The 21,980-nt window shown below is 38.5% G+C and overlaps 1 protein-coding gene across 1 annotated transcript in view; it reads left to right on the top strand.

Moving 5' to 3' along the window:
• Positions 1-21,980, top strand: part of CNTNAP2 (contactin associated protein 2) — a 1,530,550-nt gene that overhangs the window by 1,027,794 nt on the left and 480,776 nt on the right. Inside the window, exon 13 of the mRNA XM_033098968.1 lies at positions 3,809-4,009. Within this exon, the coding sequence (XP_032954859.1) occupies positions 3,809-4,009 (201 nt within the window). The remainder of the gene's footprint in view (positions 1-3,808; positions 4,010-21,980) is intronic.

Raw genomic sequence — 21,980 nt, 5'->3', positions numbered from 1 at the left:
GGGAAATCTATATATCTATACAGCATGCCACTTTCTTTCTTTTAGATGCCAGATACCTGCAAAATTGTTAGTATCTGTTTGTCATTTAAGATTTAATGTCTTGAAAGGAGCCATTGCAATGTATAATATGCAAGCATTAAAAAATAATTTGCAGAATACATCAACATAACACTTGTGCTATTCCATCAAAATAGAGCTTGCATATTACTTTGTATAATTCCATGAACTGTGAAAAGTTTTAAATATTTATAAAGTTATACAGAGGGTGCCAAAAAAATGTATACACATTTCAAGAAAGGAAAACTGTGTTAAAATAATCAATATATACCGATAACAAAACATGAATACGAGTCACGTTTGACTTCTGCAGTTACAAGAGGTGCTCAAAGTGGCTACCATCAGCGTCCAGACACTTCTGATTACGGCGAACTACTGCTTGAGCAACGTTGACCAAAGTGTCCACTTGTAGACATTTTTTTTGGCACCCCAACTATCTATACATTCTTTTCTCATACCTTTCTGAAATATAATTTTATGGAAGCAAAGGATAGATGTCAAAGAATAAGTTAAAGCATGCTACTTTAACTTGCTCCAACCCTTCCAATGTCAATGGCTTTCCATCTTATTTGAGGTTACAGCCTGCCTTCCCCATTACATCTCTGACCTCAACTCCTGCTATCTGTCCTCCTCTTCTTTACTTGCCTCCTCTTACCTGGAGAGCGCCAGAAACACTCCAGAGTTAGAACATGTGCATTTGTACTCCCTCTGTCTGGAACACTTTTTCCCATTTACCTGGTTTGCTGGATAATGACCTTATTTGTTCAAATGTCACTTTCCCAGTGATGGCTGTTATGGTTCCCTTTGTTTAAAAATGCAGTCCCCATACACACGTTGTATTCTTGTTCTTCCCTGATTTAGTTTTTTTCTCACCATTATCACTTGCCATATATATATATATAATTTTAATGTTTTGCTTATTATATTTTTTCCCCACTAGGATGTAAGAATGTAAGCTGCAAACGTTTACGAATGTTTTTTTTCTCTGTGCTTTTCCTAATGGCTAGACCCATATCTGTCATACAGTAGGGACTCAATAATATTTGTTGAATGAGTGGGCTATAAAATAAATACAGATGACCCTTGAACAACATGGGTTTGAACTATGCAGGTCCATTTATACATGGAATTTTTTTCAATAAGTACTGTAAATGTATTTTCTCTTCCTTATGATTTTCTTTTCTCTAGCTTGCTTTAGTATAAGAATACAGTATATAATGCATATACGAAATATGTGTTGATTGATGTTTATGGTTTTATGGTACCGGTAAGGCTTCTAGTCAATAGTAATCTACTATGTTTCCCCAAAAATAAGACCGGGTCTTATATGAATTTTTGCTCCAAAAGATGCATTAGGACTTATGTTCAGGGGATGTCCTCCTGAAAAATCATGCTAGGGCTTATTTTCTGGTTAGGTCATATTTTTGGGGAAACACGGTATTAGTAGCTAAGTGTTGGGGAGTCAAATGTTCCACACAGATTTTCGACTGTACGTGGGGTTGAGCCCCCTAACCCCCATACTGTCCAAGGCGAACTGTGTAAAGACGATAGCGCAGGGGTTTGATACTGAAATGTGTGTGGTGAGATGGGTGGAGGTAGAGTTTAGGGCCAAGAAGTCACCAGGACCAAAATGTTAGAGACTCATCAATTTGATTAATGTGTTTAAAGTTACTGACAGACCATAAATGGAGGACCATTTTGTTTACTTACTGCATTTACGTTTGCGTCGATGAGCGTTCTTTTGTGTATAAAGGTGCTTATGAGCCTTTAAAGAAGGGTCAGGTTAGAATGCTGTTTCATCATAAGTTACAGACAGCGAGTTCTGGCATATTGCTACAGGACAAGGTTACTGGTAAGGATTTAAAAAAAGGAAGGAGGGAGGGAGGGAGGGAGGGAGAGAGAAAGAGGAAGGAAGGAAGGAAGGAAGGAAGGAAGGAAGGAAGGAAGGAAGGAAGGAAGGAAGGAAGAAAGAAAAAGAAAGAAAGAAAGAAAGAAAAGGAAAGTGGTGTCAAACATTTGAGAGTTCTACACCAGAGGCTGGTTGTAACAGAAAAGAGATAAAATTCACCTAATTTAATTAATGGATCTTTAATTAGGTGAAGGTAAATCTGCAGGTCTGGATATACATGACAAATCCTTTTGTTGTCAGAATTGTGTAAGACAGTGACAGAATTACTAAAGTACATTGCTGCTTCTTTGCTGGATCAGAGGTGCTAAAGAAAGGCCGTTCTGGTCAGGCCGAAGGTCAAACTAGAAAAATAATTGTCCTGGAGAAAATTAGCAGCGTGATACCATAACTGAACTTGTTTTAATCAATTGAAGAGCCTACTGGAAAGCACTGTATTATAGACTCATGTCATGGATAAAGGGAAATCATTGCTTACAGGAGTGAAGGGTCCACAGTCTGTCGGGATAGTCATGGCAGAGCCAGACAGTGAACTGAAGTGGTTTCCAGAAGTTCCTAGACCACGTGTTTGCATTCTGTTTATCTTTTGTTCATTCATTCTTCTAGTCAACCAATACTTTTGAAGACTGATTTTGTGCCAATCACTCTGCCAAACACTGTGCATACAGCATTGAAAGCAATCCCTGCATTCTAATTAAAATATGCACTAAGATGGAGATAAGTGCTTTTGAGAAAAACAGAGCAGGATCAGAAGATAGAAAGCAGCCGTGCATGTGCGTGCGTGCAACTCAGCAAAGAAGTTGGCATTGGCCCAAAGCCTGGAGGAGGAGAAGGCCTGGGCAGTGAGAGCATCTGAGGAAAGATGGCTCCAGACAGAGAAAAGAGCAAGTGCCAGGGCTCCGAGGAGGGACCTGCTGACAGGTTTGAAGGCACAGAGGTCAGTGTGGCCGGAACCAAATGAGTCTGGAGGAGCGTAGCCGGGCGAGAGGGAACAGCGGCACAGAGAGGGTCGCTCATGGAGCCCTCAGTTGTTTGAAAAACTAGACTTTTACTCTGAACAAGACCGGTGCCACGTGAAGGCTTTGAGCACAGTGTCAGATGCATGGCTACATCGTGAGGCTTCCGCTTCAGGTTTTATTAGGTTGGTGCAAATGTCATTGCGGTTTTTGCTGTTATTTTGAACCTTTTAAACCGCGATTACTTTTGTACCGACCTAATAATGTAAGCACATCAATCTTACAGCCGCTTCTCCTTTCACACACTGGAATTGTCAGGGGCCAGAACACCAAGGTAATTCCTCACGGGCATCACCTGACAAGTGGGGAGCATCCCAGTCACAGAACAAGAGCGCACTGTCTAATTTTCCCTGAAAGGTCAGGTTGAAAAGCACATCTGTTGACAAGATGAGGACACATATTGTGAATAGAGCAAATAGCATATACAGAGACCCAGAGGCCAGAGAAGGCACCGTGCATCCAGGAAGGAGCTGGTACCATTCTCGCAGAGGAGTGATGGGTCCCAGTCAGGGGGTCTCGGAACACACTGGGCCTCACACTCCATACTGGGGACGTGAGAGCCTCACCCAGGGACACAGGCTATGGGTTGTCGTTTTCAGGCGCTATCTTTTGCTTTTAATAAAAATACATATATTACTTTTCTGCTTTGTAAGTGGAACTCAGATGTGAGACAACGGTAGCGGTTACTTGAAGAAGGACCGTCCTTCCGTCTGCTCTCCATCAGCGCAGGGAAAAACACCAGGGAAAGTGTAGCTCAATTACTTGTGTGACATTTGCAGAAGCATGTGCATGCTAACGACCCATTGCCGTGGCATTCTGCTCCCCACAGAGGACAAAGTGTGGACCATCGTGTCTCACGACCTGCAGATGCAGACGACCGTGGTGGGCTACAGCCCGGAGAAGTACTCGGTGACGCAGCTCCTGTACAGCGCCTCCATGGAGCAGATCAGCGCCATCACCAGCAGCGCCGAGTACTGTGAGCAGTACATCTCCTACTTCTGCAAGATGTCCAGGCTGCTGAACACCCCAGGTAGGCTGAGCACGGGATGGTACTGCTAAGTACTGTCTCAGCGGGCGCTGGGAATTACCTGGGCAATCCGGGAGGTGGGGCATGTGATCTCAGAGGCCAGTCTGGGAAGAGCAGGCAGCCGTGAAGAAGTCAAACTGGTTTGTTTCCTGGGGAATAACACGAAGCAAGTATGATTTTTTTGAAACAAGCATTCCATTGTTTTAAATTTACAGATTTTCAATGTATGTGCCTATGTGTGTTTGTCAGAGGGTGTCTGGTGCTTAATTCTCAGTAGTTGCTGTGGGTAAAAATTTACCAGATCTTGTGAACTTTCGAGTCATTTCCTTTGAGTTCTTTAGTTGTCTGTAATGTAAAGATGAAAGCCTTCTACACAGGTAAGCAGCACACAGAATCACGATAGATTTTAGAGCTTTTAGTCGTCTATAGTCGTTGAACAGTTTCGCTTTGTCTCAGGAAGTCAGATCCAATTGATTTTCACAATGGTTTACTTTTAGCGGTGCTTTCAAAGGTACTGGAAATATGTTTACCTCAAAACCCATCCGCTCTGGGCTTCTTGGCAGTAAATTCAACATGTCCACAGAAACTCAGTGTCCCAGGCTGTGGGATAACAGTGGGAATACAGTATGTGCTTTGCGTCAGGAAAACACAGGGTCACCCTTTTCAGCCTCGCCACCCCCCCAGGCGGGTGACTTTGGGGGAGTTCACTGAACTCATGCCTCAGTATCCAGTATGGTTTTCCATCAGATAGGAATCATGATGCCTCTCAGGGTGATGGTGAGAATTTCATGAGGTAATATGCTACGTGCTTATTATAGGGTTTGATGCACTTAAGGACTTAATACATAGTAAGTAGTGTATTGATTACTTTTTAATATTCAGCACCTTTGGAAGAGGCGTTGTCGTGTCAGAGGCCACTTTTGGTCCGTTCAGTGCCCAAACAGTGCAGTGCTGGAACCAGCATCGTAGGGAGCAGCGTACAGAGAAGAGTAACAAGCTAAACACTACACCAACATGGCAAAGACTTGAGTGTTTTTTATATACAAAGCCTTGCGCTAAAATTACAGATAAGTGTGACCTTTGCTGTGGCCGTTAAAAAGTTCAATGGAACTTTCAAATGAGTGTAACGTCCAGTTTGGACACAAGGGGAGATAGATAGGAAATAAGTACTTTGCCTTTGGTGCTTCCCGTCTGGTAGTTCCTTCCTCTCTTCCCTCATCGAGACCCTCTGCCCTTCTCCTAGTCCCTAGCCCCCTAGTCCCCCTCTCCAGAAGGTCAGAAAAACAGGATAAATTTGTGTTTAAGCAATACTGTCGTTACCTTTTCTAATAATAAGCTACACAAACTTCAACCTGCAGACACCTTTTTGGGGGAAGAACTACTGATTTGACATTAAGAATGAATTGCTCATCTGGACAATAAACACAGTGTGTTGTGTTTGCAAACATTCAGACAGTGCGTCTCCAGGCATTTGCAGGTTATTAGTATACTTAATAAATGTACTTTGACAACCAGTGAGTGCATCATACACTTCTTGCCTTTTCGGAAAACCTGTATGTATCCGATGTTCACTCACATAGCATTGGTACCGCATAAATGTTTGCCGATTGGAATGAAATGAAAAATGCACAGCTCTAAACATTACCTCATCCAGCCTCCAGGCAGTGGTTTTTAAGCAAATGCGTACCTCAGAATTTGCAAGTTGCTTGTCCAACCGCTCATTTTCCCAGAACTCAGATTTGCTAGAACTTGCTTGAGGCCCATGGATGTTTGCTTTTAACAGACATCCCTAGGTAATTCTGTGACCCACACATCAGGAAACACCCCCTGTAATTTATGACGTGAAGGTTTCTCCTGTCAGACTTGAAGGTGTCAGCCCTCCCTCCACGTAGGAGAAGATGAAAGGGAATATTAGAACATGTCTGACCAGTTGAAATAAAATGGCACACATAGTTAACTGCTCCCTCTGCTGAAATAAATTGGCATAGTAGTGTTTTTAAAATCTTTTTTCATAGATCAGTCTCTAAATATTGTGAAGTGTATTTCAGCCTACTCTTAGCCATTTTTCACACTCCCAATTTCTACTTTCCAGGCTAACTAATCTGTAGAGCAGCTGAGGCAAGGAGTGGTTGATAGAACAAGTTTTCTTGTATTATTGTGTTTGGTATATGTCCAAATAAGAAAGAACACAATTTAATAAAAATCTTTAATTTGCTGTTTTAAGGAGCTAATGCTGCTATACTTGTGTTTTCTTTTCTCCTTCCTGGTAACATTCAATTTTAAATATCCATTTACTCATTCTTAACTAAGACTGAATTATATTGGAACTTCTGCAGTCGTACTTGTGACATCTGTTGGAATACAAAGTATATTCATTATAGCCAAGGCAATTAAAAAGAATATCAAATGAGTTTGTAATAGCTATGCACTTAAAATGTTATTCTTTATTTTAAGAATCTTACCCAAAAGAATTCATTTGGGGCTCCATAATTTCTAATGATAGTTATTATAAAGAGTTGATTTTGTACGCATATGGAACTCATTTTTATTTTGATAAATGTACCATACCATTACCTAACAAATGTAGAATTACTCATTGTTGGTTTCTCACAACTTTTACAAGCATAGTAATATATGACTCTCAATGTTACCTCCTTTTTTATTACACAAAATTTGAAAATGGAATCAATTTTAAAGCAATGATTTTGCCATTCTTTACAGTCGTATCTTTTCTCACAATGTAACTATTAATTCAAGTTGTCCTTAACCAACTTTAAAAAAAGACCTAGGAACGAAACAAAGTTATTTTATCCCATAGGAGAGCCTGTTCAGAATGAAGCATACCATTTTTGGAATAAAGAAATTAATTCTACCCAAACAGAGAAAACCATTAAGGGCTATCCAAAACTTAAAAAAAAATATTAGTATTTTATATTTATACCACCAGAACTGCAAATGTAATAATATCTGAACTGATAAAAGGCAGAAATCATTGAGCAATGAAATCTATTTCTGAAATACATACCTAGAAATTGGTAAATTAGACTCCAAGAGAAAATTTAATTAGATCCCATGTGAGTAAAGTCTTAAGGACAATCGTAAGACTGTTAGATGGACACAGTGTGTCTCTCTACCTGTAGCCTGCTTTGAAAATGCTTATTTGTATGTCTTAGATGCACTGTAGTCAGGTATTTATTTTACAGATCATTATAGTTTCTACTTAAGAATATTCTGAAGTAGTTGTTCCCTACATAAAGATTTTTTCACTGCAGAGGTATAAAATTGATATTTTCCATTTTCTGACTGTATTTAGTGTTGTTTTAATTGTTTTCCAGTGTTTTGTTTCTTTTAATTCTTCAACATAGTCTAGTTCTCATAAGCCATAGTTTTATTGCTTCTTTTGTTGAAAGAAGCAATATAAATTATCTGTCCTTTTGGGTAGTTTACTGTTAGGTTTTGTATCTATTGAAAAGAGTTATGTTCACAATTTTTGCCTGTAAAGTAGGCTGTGTAAAATTCAATATACTTTCATGATACTGAACTATGATTTAGTAGCATCCAAAAGACAAGAAAACATGACTCTGGCATTGTAACTTATAACCTGTTTTTAGAAAAAAAAATTCTAAACTTTGGTGAAGTAAATTTTCTAAGTTTGTGCTATACATTGCAAGAAATCATGATATTTAACTTTTGAAACAACATAGATAAAAACATGGCCCAGCTGTAACTAAAGATTAGACTTTTCAGTAAATGAGATTTATATGGTGATTAGTCAGTATATTAATCAAAAGATGAATTATTTATCTAGTTATTGTGTTAAATAATGGCACTAAAATTGGAGGATACAATTAAATGGAATAAGCAAAGAAGATGATAATAACTAAAAGGTAAAATTAGAAAATTAAATTCCCCACTCAGGCAACTAGACTCTTCACAGAGGACATGGTACTTAGAAGGCACAAAATGGTCCCAAGGAGAATAGTTAGAGGCTATTTCACAATATGGATAGGAGTCAATGAACGTCTCAACTGGAATAATGTGTGAGATAATCAACCCACAAATATGTACCATTTCTTTTATATCAGAAATTATGATATATAAACTGAGATGCGAAGGATTCATGCAAGTTAGCTAAGAAAAAAACGGCAGGATGAATTCTTGGTTGAGGATGTCAGAATGTGCAGTGATGGTAAAACGGACATCAGGGAACACAGTACTTGGAAGGAAATGGAGAAGTCAGAATGGCTGGAGGAGAGAACTTGAGGGAGAGAGAGAAAGGAAAGGAGACTGAGGAATTCAATACAGAGACTCTGCATGATGTTAAGGATTTCATTGGAAGGGTGAGGGAATGGTTCTAAGTGGAAGGAGGCAGAGATCTGGCTGTGAGGTAGAGAACAGAATGGATGAAGGGCAGAGCTTGTATCAAGAGACCATCCGGCACAATGTCTCAGGAGTGCAGGTTAGTTTGGATGAGTGGAAGCTTCACTGGGAATTAAGAGGAAAGATTCCTTCTTTTTTTTTAAGTTCAGATAGTAGAATCAACAGGATTCATGACTGTTTGTATGTGGGGTAACTTTAGAGAAGGGAAAAAATGCAATCTTCCCATGTACCCTGGAATAGAGATAAAGTGGATGACTGTGAACAGTTAGAACGCCTCTATGGGATGTCTCAGAGAGTTCATGGGAGGAGCAAAACAACAACACAGAAGGAAAGAAAACATTAATTTATAAAAGTGTTTGAAGGAGTTGGCTTAAGGGACTCAAAAGTAATGATCAGAGCGCTAAGGAGAGAATCAAATTTGGAAAGCCTTGTAATGAATAGGGAAGCTAAGGGAACTGAGTGTTTAACAATAAACAAACAAGTAAAAACGTAAACAAAAAAAAAGAAAGAAAGAAAACTAAGATGTGATCCATGGTGAGAAGTCCTAGAAAAGAAGTGAGGCCGTATCCTTGGCTGATGGGAGGCTCCTGTGTGACGTCTGGTGGTTGGGGCCACTGAAGAATGAATGGGAAAAGGAAACAGTAAGTGAAGTTTTTCAAAAACGTCGATGCTAGAGACATGGCTACATATAGAATTGCTGCTTAATCCCGAGGTAGAGCCAAAGCGAGGTTCTGGTAATTTTTGATATTTGTATGGATGAGGGAGTTATGAGTAAATTTACAAATGGAGGAGGCAGTGGAAAGGGTGAGATGAAAGGTATAAAACAGAAAAGGAATATAATAGGGCCCAGGAGAGAAAACAGTGTGGAATTTGCCTTGGTACAACACACAAAAATACACACAAAAAACTGAACACCTGCTCTTCTGAGAGGGGAGAAAGGGTAGATATTTACATTAAATTTTATTGACCAATACTGTTCTTGACATTTTATCTCGTTTAACTCCCAAAGTTATGCAAAGTAGATTTTATTATCTCCATTTTGCAAAATAGGTCTCAGAAAGACAAATAAACTCTGTGAAGGTCGTTATAGCTGGAAGTGGGAAAGCTGGGGTTCAAATGCAAATCTATCTTATTACCCTGTTTCCCCGAAAATAAGACCTACGCGGACAATCAGCTCTAATGCATCTTTTGGAGCAAAAATTAATATAAGACCGGGTATTATATGTTATATTATATTTATTATATTATATTATATTATATTATATTATATTATATTATATTATATTATATTATATTTTAAAGACCCAGTCTATAGTAAAATAAGACCGGGTCTTATATTAATTTTTGCTCCAAAAGACGCATTAGAACTGATTGTCCAGCTAGGTCTTATTTTCGAGGAAACACGGTATAAACTATTTCCACACACTGAAAAAACTGAGCTCATAGAGAGGTCAGTGCCCTGTGACCCGAGTGAGGCTACAACTGACCCCAGCAGGGTCTGTCCCCACCCCATGTCTTCAACCGCTGTGGCAAACATTTTCCCTCTTGTCGTTTACTTTTTCTGTCTATGATTAGAAATGTTATTCGCCAAGTGACCCTTGATCAAGTCCAGTATTTCCGAATAGTAAATTAATCTTAAGGTAAAATTTATTGAGCACAGCTTGACTTACTTCTACTAAAAGGGTACTTAACATTTCATGTTGCCAACGTTTTGAGCTTTTGGGTGAGACTTTGAAGAATACTGACCTTCTATAATTTGCTAAAGACTCTTTTATACTTCTGCCATTTTGTTTTGTGAGTACTCATGTGTGTCGCTTAGTTTTTATAGTTAAAATAGGATTGAATGGAAACTTTGAAGTGATTCTATATCATAGTAGCATTTGGAAATTGTCTTCTCATGTGCTTAAATCAGAAATATTCTTGTCTGTATATTATCTTTCAAATTATCCATTTTAATGACATCATAAAATGAGAGACACCTAATTGACGAGATTTTGTAAATTATGTTCAAATATACTTCTCTTAACCAGGACACTGAAAAAAAGAATCAAAGTTTTACTACTTTGATAAAAATCACTTGGAAATACCTAGAGTAATTCTTAAGAATGGTTGACTTATTCATTCAGCAAACATTTCTTGAATACAAAAAACTCTGCTAGGTGCTGTGAGAGTACAAGGAAGGCAAACATAATACTTTGTATGAGGCATTTGCCTTAAAAAATAGACTGAGCTTTTGCTAATAGAAATAGTTGTTTGAATGTGACCTTTATAAAAACTGAAGAGACTTTACTCATACATCTTGGGTAAAAGATTGACTAAATCTAGAATTCATAGTGATTTCTAAAATTTTGGCGTGTGTATTTTGCCTCATGTCTTCCCTCCTCCCTTGTTTGCAAAGTTTACATCTGGAAGGAAGATCAGGAGTTATTTGGGGAAGCTCAGAAGTTGGAGGAGAGAGGGGTTGAGAGCTCTGTTGGCTACCATTTTAGTCTGGATTCAACCAGAGAAACAGAACCAGTAAAAAAAAAAAAATATATATATATATATATATATATATATATATATATATATATATATATATATATATATATATATATATATATATTGCAATTGGTTACACAGAATTTGTTTACCCAGTAGTGAGTGGTGGCGAGGCAGGTTCAAAATCGGGGCACAATGTCAGGAAAGGCAGCCTGGAGCTCTCATGAAGGAGCTGAAGCCGCCGTCCACAGATGCGATTTCTTCACGAATGCCTCAGCTTTATCCTACGGCCATTGGACTGATTGAATCAGGCCCGTCCTGATTATCTGGCACAGTTACTTCAAGTTAATTAATATGGACTGTAATTCACCTACAAAATACCTACACAGCAACACCTAGGTGAGTATTCCGATGAGTGACGGGGCACTGTGGCCTTGCTAGGTTAGCACATAAACCTGACCACACAGCCAGCGGGGATCATTGTTTTAATGAACAACTGAGAAATCCTAGAGTAGCGATGATTTATCCCCTCAACTACACAACATGTACCTCTGTGTCCGCAGAGACAGGTGAGCTCGACCAGTTAGAGGTGTTGAGGGACCTTTCATTCTCATATCTCTTCATGACTGATGAGGGTACATTTGAGCCTGGTGTCAAATTGCCAAGTAAAATATCATTTTATATGTGGTTTTACCGGTGGCAATTTGACTGAATCAAGTAGATCAACTTGACTGAGCAAAAGAAGTCAAAGACAAAGATTTTTCTTTTCTCTGTGTTGTTTAAAAAAACAAAAAATACTGCAGACACCTTTAGTCCACATTTTAACCAAGATGGCATGTGCCCACCAGGAATATGGCATTATTTATTAACTCAGGGTTCACTCAGAACTGTGCCCAAAGGGAGGCTTCTCCGTTGAGCCAAAGAAGCACACCCTATATGCATAACCTTGGGAAAGCTGCAGGAGAGCTCTAGCGCCTCATCAACATTATTTTTTGCAATGTTTCTTTCTTTTTTAATTTTTATAATTGAATCAAATCCCATTGGCATGTGAAGTACAGGTAATGTTAAGAAGCTCAGAGAAATAAAGTTAAAATGACTCATGTTTATACAATTGCATATGAATGGAATAATACATAAGTTTTATTTCGAAGACTGTATGGTTTCCAAGTTATTTTTCCATCAGTGAATGATCACATTTCTCTAAAATACTAGGTCAACCAAATGACAACTGGATTCTGTTACCCTGTAATATTTGCCTACAATTTACCAGAACCAGCTTCTGGGAAGATTTTATGATGTGGCAAAGTGTCAGTTGACTGAAAATGTCACAGCCATTTTGACCTTTACCCCATATCTGAAATTCTCTGGAAGAAAATGATGACTTGTTTTTTCTTGGTATTGGATCTGGAATTCAGGCTAAATATATTGTCATCTATACAGTTGGATAAATGACAGTTTAAAATAATTATCCCCAAATTAGATTGTGATATAAATGAAGGCAGGGGAAGTGCCATTAGTAGTGAGTGCTTACCACAAGCATTTACATATATTACTCATTCAGGCCACCCCCAAAACGTTGTACGTTATACATCACTGTTTCCATTTTATAACTAAAGAAACTTAACTTCAGAAGGGTTAATTAAGTCACCTAATGCGATGTTGGCAGTCCAAACCAAGATTAGAATCTAGGCTTATATGTCTCTACACCCCATGTATTTTCTACTAAAATGTTAAAAAAAAAAAAAAAAAAAAGAAGAAGAACTAGAGGAAGGGAGGAGGGGAGGTAAAGAGAGAAGGAAAGAGAAAATGGGGCCACCTAATAAGCTGGTCAATTGGGAAATTTTGCATTTAGAACTGTGGCATTAGTTGGTGCTTTCAGTGTAATTAAAAGTGAAGGCTGAAGCTGTTTTGTTAAGCAGTAGGCCAAAAGAGACTTTTATAAAAGCTGCAAAAACTTCATTTTGAAACCCTACCTTTTTCTTTTCTTCAATATTCCTGATTTAGCCCTGACAGGTATATTAAAAAATGTGGTTTAGATGACAATATTTTTGGAACCATATTGAAAAACATTTGATGTGAAAGAAATAAAAAACATGCTTTTCTTTCTATAGAGCACTCGACGTTCATGCTTTTAATATCAAGGTATTTCAAATAGAGCAACTGAATTGTATATTGATGAAAGAGAAGAATGTTACAAAAGGTTATACCCTTCTTCTCAGACGTAAGACACGAAACAAAATGTTGACGTCTTCTTTTTTTTCCTTTATTTGATCTTTTCAGAAGAAACTCGCATACCTAAGCCTAACACATTCAATGAGCCCAATGTTGCATTCTTACTTTTTCAATTTGCTGTGGACAGTTTGTTCTGAGATCTTATTAGAATGCGGAATGGCAGAGATGGCCCGTCTGTCAGTGGGTGGTCAGCACCTGAAGGACAGGTGCTGGGACACTGGTATCTGTAGAGATTGATTCACTTGGGGCAGAGAATTGTTTTCTGTTGAAAAAATAACAAAATCACTCTCAGTTTGCTCCTGTAAGTGGGAGGAAGAGAGGACACTGCGTAATATGACAGGAGGGAGGGGACTTAGGTTGCAGGCTAGGGGTGGGGTGAAGGGAAGGACTCTGGGCAGGAGGACAGAGGGAACAGGTAGAGGGAACAGGGGGAAATGACTGGAACAGATGGGCCGGCTCTGCAGCACTGTCCAGCCAGACTGTTGATTATATCTAGTATTTCATGATTTTTATAAAGTCATATCAATCTAGCTAGCCCAAATGTTAACATCAATGGATCTTTCTTCTTAGGAGGCAGCCATGTGAAGGTCTCTAGAAACCAAAAACTTTTATTTTGTTTTATCTCAAAACATCAAAATGGTCAGGTGATCAAAGTAACAGAATTGGGAGAACCAAAATTATGAAATGTTGAAGTCTACTAAATGAATCTTAACCCATAATCATGGGCTGACAGAGGTTTTAGCTCTTTTAACCGCAGTTACGAGTTTGCATAGAGAACTGGTAGAATAACTCATAAGATTTTAACGTAAAAATAGGAAGTATTTATATAATAATGTTGACCAAAGCAGAAATGTGCACGTCCCACATGAACAATCATTGCACATACGTCTCATAGACTTTCACAAATGACTTGAATTTTGGAATCACCAGATACATATTATCCACATTAGTAAAAGGCAGCAAAAGGTGACTTAATATAGTAGGTAGTTTTAAAAATGAATATTTGGCTTTGCAGTGTTTTAAAATAACTTTTTAGATATGAGTGTAACGAATATCTACAAATGCATTCTGTTTTGTTTGTTTTGTTTTTTGTTTTGTTTTTGTTTTTTTGTTTCTTTTATTTATGGTTTATCTTTTTTTAATTAAAGTTTATTGGGGTGACAGTTGTTTGTAAAGTTACATAGATTTCAGGTGTACAATTCTGTATTATATCATCTATACATCACATTGTGTGTTCACCACCCAGAGTCAGTTCTCCTTCCATCACCATATATTTGATCCCCCTTTACCCTCATCTATCACCCTCTTCCCCCCTTACCCCCTGGTAAACACTAAACTACTGTCTGTGTCTATGAGTTTTTGTTTCTCACTTGTTTGTCTTGTTCTTTTGTTGTTTTCAGTTTATATACCACGTATCAGTGAAATCATATGGTTCTCTACTTTTTCTGTCTGACTTATTTCGCTTAGCATTATAATTTCAAGATCCATCTATGTTGTCACAAATGGTCCTATTTCACCTTTTCTTACCGCCGAATAGTATTCCATTGTGTATATATACCACAACTTCTTTATCCATTCATCTATTGAAGGACATTTTGGTTGTTTCCATGTCTTGGCCACTGTAAATAAAGCTGCAATGAGCATTGGAGCACACATGTCTTTATGGATAAATGTTTTCAGATATTTGGGGTAGATACTCAGGAGAGGGATTGCTCGGTCATATGGTAATTCTATTTGTAATTTTTTGAGGAACCTCCACACTGCCTTCCATAGCGGCTACACCAGTCTGCATTCCCACCAACAGTGTATGAGGGTTCCCTTTTCTCCACAGCCTCTCCAACACTTGTTACTATTTGTCTTGTTGATGATAGCCATTCTGACTGGGGTGAGGTGATATCTCATTGTGGTTTTTATTTGCATTTCTCTGACGATTAGTGATGTTGAGCCTTTTTTTCATATGTCTATTTGTCATTTGTATGTCCTGTTTGGAGAAATATCTTTTCAGGTCCTCTTCCCATTTTTCAATTGGGTTGTTAGTTTTTTTGTTGTTGAGTTACATGAGTTCCTTATACTTTTCAATTGGGTTGTTAGTTTTTTTGTTGTTGAGTTACATGAGTTCCTTATACATTTTGGATATTAGCCCCTTATCAGAGGCACTGTTTGCAAAAATCTTCTCCCACTCAGTTGGTTGCCTCTTTATTTTGTCAATAGTTTCTTTTGTTGTGCAGAAGCTTTTAAGTTTGATATAGTCCATTCATTTATTTTACAAATGCGTTCTAAAATTATGGTGAAGTTACGAGATACTCAATAGCAATGACCTTTTTCCTCCTTATATCCCTCGGCGATTTATTCTTCTTCTTCTCTCTTCTATTCTTAGAATAGATACTGTTCAGCTGTTCAGATTTAGCAAAGCCCCCATGTTGATGACACACACACATACACACACACACACACACACACACACATATACACCCATTGGAGCATGTACAAGTGCATATGTCTCTGTGATAATGTAATGTATCTGTATGTGTTTTAAATGCATAAATACCACACACACACACACACACACGCACACACACGCACAACACTCCATGATTACAAAAACAACCTACCCACGCAGAATTTTTCCATTCAACTGTCCCTGAAATGAGAAGCTGTGATTGACTTCCATACCATATGACACAAACTTCTTGAAAGTAACAATACCCAGAGATTATTTGAAATGAAAACAAATCAAATTACTTATATGAAATATATGCTTGCTGTTAAATTTGAAAAAAGCAGTTGGGGAAAATAATTAAGCAGCAGACAAGTAAAAGTTGACTGTAATTTACTAAATAGTTGTAACTGCAAGTGACTTAGAGATGGAAAAAAATAAAATTCAACATAACTTGATACCGTAGTGCTGAAACCACAGTATTTTAGCAACAACAGAAACATATTCATTGAAAATGGGTTGGCTTTGTTCCAATATGAGAGATAAAGATCTAAGGTAACATAGACTAAATATGAATTTAAAAAATCTGGGATAATAGTCTACAAATATATAACCAGTTTGTTTTTTCTTTAAGAACTGGTTGTTCCACTACTGCTCAGTATTGCTGTTTTGAATATCACTGCAAGATAGGGACAATACATCTTAGGTAAAATGTATAAAATATGTGTAAGCATGGTTTAGAGAAATTTTAAAAAAAGATCTGAGGAGGATAGATACAATTGGGGTTATATATGTAGGAGAAAGGTCTATTAAAAAAAGAAGTCCTTGAGAAAACAGAAATAATGTTGAAGTGCCTTGGAAATTTCATTTTGAATGAGAAAATAGAAAAACAAAGTAAATGGGCTTCAGTTATATTAGAAAGGATTTAGTGGAGATTTTATCTGAAGCAACTTCTTCGAATAGCATAGATGAAATCCTCGCCTCTGCATAGAGTTTCAGAAAGAACAAGTAACTTCACTGCATCACATTCTGGTGGCTGAAATTACGTCACATGGAGAAGTCCTGAAGGTGTCACTCAAGATACCTGATGTTCCTTTAATGAGTTTTCTACGATTCAAAAATCAGATTCTTTTGATGGAACTCTAGTTTGATTTCAAATATAATCAGTCTGCCAGACTGAGGTCTACAACCAAAATGCCGCTATATTAATTTAAAATGAGAAGGGCAACTGCCGAAGGGATAGGATGGGCTGGCCGGCACATTCTATGCAGGCAACGTACATGGAGAGCCAAATGATAAACCAGGCTGCCAATGTATCAATTTGTAATGAAAAAACGTAGTGCTGAAGGGACTGGAGACTTTCATTCTCTACCCTGCCAAATGTCTCCCTGTAGGGTTACCATATGGGAAGCCAAGTTAGAATCACATGCCTGTTTCTTAAGCGTGGAATCGGAACACGAGAAGCAAATTAGGATTTGAGATTTTAGGGGAACAGACTCTTTGGATCATGGAGCCCCCTTTGTTAGGCTACAGATGGATACAAAATCCACCTTGCTCATTCTCCCTTTGCTTCCATATTGACCTGTCTATCTTTCCAGTTTCCTTCTGACCTTGCCCTTTATTATTTAGCTTTGTTTATACAGTCAATCAGATAGATGACAGGGGGCCTTGTGGCCTAGGAGCCATTTAGTCTCTTGGTGGCAATTTTGTTCCCATACTTACCTTAAGTGTTGGTATTTCAGTTTAAGTTGCAGAGGGCAGTCTTATTTTCAGAACACTTCTGGGAAGGCCCATGACCCTAACGCTGACAATCTGGGACGACACAGATGATTTATTAAAGTTCTTTCCAACCCTACATATTTTTTGTGGGAAAACTGTTTCTAATGTGGTGTTACTGTGCAAAGATAACTGAATTCCCTTTGCAAAGAATCGGAAAGACAAAGAAAATGAAAACTAGGCAGACTTAGACGATGAGGGCTACACGCAGCTGAACCCTTAATGTCTTTCCAATTCTGAAAGGGGAAGCATGCTGATGATTGAGACATTTGCATTCATGTCCAGGAAACTTGAATTTTGGCACCCCGTGGGGACCAAATGGATAATGCAGATGTAATACTTTACGTCTTTGTAGCTTATATAGATATTTTGATCATTTTCTTCATACTACAGCTTCAAATTGGGAACTGACTGAGTTGATAAAGAAACACTTGCTCAGCAAAAAAAGGACCTTATGATACATGAAACCATTTGCTCCCTGGAAGTTTGTATGATAACAAATACTACCAAGATGGAGAAACCATTGGGGTGAATAAACCTTATTATCTATCTGTGTGTTATTGTTGAAAATACTAAAGACGAGCCGTGTGTTTGGCATGGAACCCCACTGGAAAGCTATCATATGATAATATCAAAAAAGATAACAGAAGAAATACAAATAACAATGACTAGAGAGTGCTACAATTAATTTGTAGCCAGATATATTAAATTTAAGATTGACAGCAGAGCTACCCCTGGGAAGGAAACGGAGAGGACGGAATGGATTTTATTTTAAAGGACTCCAGAAACCTTCCGGGATGTTGCCTAATGAGGTGATATAATACAAAGCATCACTTGATGCTACATTTGCATAATGCCTCTTTTCCCTAGAGATTGCTTTGAAAGAATAACAAAGGAACTGAAATGAGGTGGAAAACAAAATAACAAAACACAAATATTTTCTCAGTGTTTGCAAATAATAACAATAACTTCCTATCCTCCGATTCGTTAGTTCTCCTGAGAGCCCACCTGGATGTTCTCATGATGTAAAATGGTACTTAAATTAATTAGTACATTGAGATTTAGATTTCTTTATAACTATGCCACTCAGAAATAATATTCATTTATGAATCATGCAAAGCAGCGGTCGCCTGAGTGATGCCACGCCTCTCAGCACCAAACGCCTATAAACAGCTTTCATTTATACACAAACCATTCTGGTAAATAAGCCAGCCCTTAAATTTGTCCAAAGAACTCTATCTTTTGTAATTGATTCTCTTCATTTTGTACCTTTTTCTTTTCAGTGGAGAACTTACTCTTCCTTCAAGTATCCATTTTCTGACCGACTCTGCTTATCCAAAGAGGGGACAGTTTTGGTGCTCTAACTTTTAGATCACTTGATACCCCAGGGTCCATGTATATTTCCCCCATTGGGGCTCCCTTCTCAAATCCATATCAGACCTCGTGCTCACATCTGTTTTTTTAAAATCCTATCTAAAGAGACAGGAAAGACTCTGTGGCCAAACTCTTCACATTTGTTGGTTAAGAAAATTTTAGTACGAAAAGGTTTGGGTTCCTGCACCACCTCGTACATACGGTTTTGCATTTACATCTTCATATGGCATTTTGAAGTTGCTCATTGATTCCTTCCTTCATTCATTCATTCTCTGAAGTGATATTTAAGGTACTAAACTAATTTCTGTTGGAGGTTAACAAACGAATAAGGCCTGGTTCCTTAAGGCAGTGATCTCCTGTCAAAGATATTTTAAACAGTGTCTGCCTAGAGAGAAGCAGGACGGTGGGAGACTGGAATCTCATTGTACCTAACATTGCCCTGAAATATATACTTCGCTGAGGTCGTTGTAGAGGAAGGTGTGAGACATATGGAACCGTACACTCTTCCCCTGTCAGCACCCTCATGCCCCACCTCTAGCCCCACAGCAAACATACACATGAGGACATGTGTTTATCTCCAGACTCCCGCCTTCACGATGCTGCTGTCCTGCTTGTGCTTGTTATAAACCTATTAGAAATCATTTCCTGATGACACAGGTCTGTCCCAGGCCCCTTTCCTGCCCTCGTCCTGCCCTCCTCTCTCAGCCATATGATAACTGTAATGCTCCGGTTAATCCAGACCCAAACTTCCCCAGTTTCAGTGTTTTCTCTCCCTTCGTCTCAAGACCCCAGATGGTTCATATTGCGTATTTGATGTCACGTTCTTTCTGTAGCTCCTCTCCTGTAACATTTTTGCATTTTTTTTGCTTCCGGCTGTATATTATTCTTTCCAGAAACAGAATTTTGGCCAAAGAGGTGTGTAACTCAGTTCAGTAAGGGTCAGCTCCTCAGCTGGACCTCCTGGCCCTGCTGGCTAAGGCAGCCTCGTGGAGATTTTCTGCAGTAGAATTGCTTTTAGGGTACGCTGCTGAGTTTTGGAGAAATCCCTCTGCTCTGACCCTCCAAATCTGCTGTTTCTTCTGGTGATTGCTGCCTGATAGAAGCACCCTCTAGTCTACTGACTTGTACCGTGACATAATTCCACTCTGAGAATAGGTTTGACGTACACATCAGTCACCAAAGCCATTTGCCCTTCACATCTGTGACATTGAAATAAGTACCAAAACCCTCTCCCTAAGTGGTCCACCATCCTAAACTCTCAGGAGATTCCCCTAAGTCTTGGTGCTCCTGTAGGCTTTTCCAGTCCTTTCTTAGAAAATTCAATACCAATATTCAACTAATTTCCCATAATGCTCCGGTGGTGCATACAGGCATTAAATAAACATGCAACCCTCCCCCAATCCGATGTATATACTATAAACGCAGTCTCAGACTCTTTGCCCAATAAACACCCTGCCTTTGTCCTTCACAAGCCGCATTCCAGATTCCGCATCTCCCCCACAGCCTGAAGAATGACATCCCCGTGTTGTCAGGAGTCACTTAGCCCCCCGATGGGATGGATGGCACAGTCCCTCCAGCGGCTCCCGAATCAAGGGGCTGCTTAACGGTGCATTCAGCTCTCGGTGAGTTAGACTAGGAAGCAAAATGAAGGTGTAGGGGTTAGGCAGGAAATTCAGATAAAACTACTTAGGAAATGTAGCTAAGCAAGATATAATTACCCAACTTATAATTAGCCCAGAACATCAGGCCTACCATCCCCAAAGGCTGCTTTTTTATGCAAAGAGATAAGTGATACCATCAGGTAGCAGATGGTCCTTGTATGAGTGCAGGTGAGTAATGTGCACTCCTTACCTTAGAGTAGCCTGCGCAGAACTTGGTTGTAGGAATTCCTATTGATTTTAACGCATTAGCTTACTAGTCCATTACTGCTGTGTCTTCCATTCATTTGGGCCAGTGCACTTATTCCGTTGTTTTTTTTTTAATGTTCTGGAAAATTTCAGTAACATCTCTATAAGCCTCCTGGCCTCTATCATCTTACTGCCTAAAACTAGCCAGCAAATGAACACAAACAAGGGAAGCCAACCCATTGGATCGATTTGAACGTGAGACTCTAACAATTTTGGGTCCGCTTTTATTTTTTTTATTCCTTAAATGTTCTGTATTTCAGTGTGTAGAAAAGAGAACGTACTTTGGGTCTAGAGGGTGATTTTTGCTCCATCGAGTGCTCCTGCTTCAAAGACCTTTGCAAGTGGCTCCTTAAGTAGCCCTGTTATTACAGTGTTGTTTAACAACAACAACAAAAAAAACCCATACACACAGCTAAATGAAGTCCCTTTGGTTCCATAGTGTACCATGGAGAGAGGGGGACCCGATACCAGGAAGGGTTTCTGGCTTCTGTTTACATAATAGACAAGGTTAAATGTGATGGAGGGACAAGTCCGTTATTTCCGTTGGTCTATAATTTATAGGCCTCTTCGGTGGCTAAAAGCAACGTGGCCAAGAACTTGCTCCCTGTAGAAAATGGTTTTCAATTGTGCTTCCCTCGTGGAGTGGTATCCTGGGATTACTGGGTCCTATACTGGTTGCAATTACAACCACAAAGGCAGTTTAGCTTTTAAAACCCTTTATTTCTAAATATGGCCGTGTTTATTTACCCATTCATCCATCCCACGACTCATTAATTCCTTGTACCAACATTTCCTGAATATTGACTCTGTGTAAGTCACTTTGCTAAGTTCTGTGCAGAATAAAAATAGAGTCCAGTTTTCTATGTACCAAAAAATCTGTTTAATCGCTAAGACATTAACGGAGTATTAAACTACAATGATAAAAATTTTCCATTTTATTTAGGAGATGGGAATGCTTAGTAGTAAAATCATTTAAAACAAAAGTTTTATAGAACCATATATACAAATACATATATGTATATATTTATGTGTATATATAATTTATTGAGCTATAATTTTAGAAGTAGTAAACATGATTTCCCATAATTGCTTCTTTAATGGGAATAAGTAAAATGCCTTAATGCTTATAAATGACTTGGAAGATATCCATTTGTAAACCAATCAAGTAGGATAATTATTCATTTTTGGAATACAAGGAGGAAACAATAACAAGGAACCTTAAGCTTTACATTAGGGCTTCCTTGCCTTTTAGGGACCAAGAATGTTAGGTCCGTAAGGACAGGGCTGCCGGCATTCAGAACTACGCTTGGCACATAGGAATAAACACTGCCATAATAAACTTTAGTTGAATGATTGAAGGACAGAACAAAACCCTCTCAGTGATCTG

The sequence above is a fragment of the Rhinolophus ferrumequinum genome, chromosome 26, assembly GCF_004115265.2.
Source record: "Rhinolophus ferrumequinum isolate MPI-CBG mRhiFer1 chromosome 26, mRhiFer1_v1.p, whole genome shotgun sequence".
NCBI lineage: Eukaryota > Metazoa > Chordata > Mammalia > Chiroptera > Rhinolophidae > Rhinolophus > Rhinolophus ferrumequinum.
Note: the sequence above shows the minus strand (reverse complement) of the source record. Positions and strands in the feature narration are given on the sequence as shown.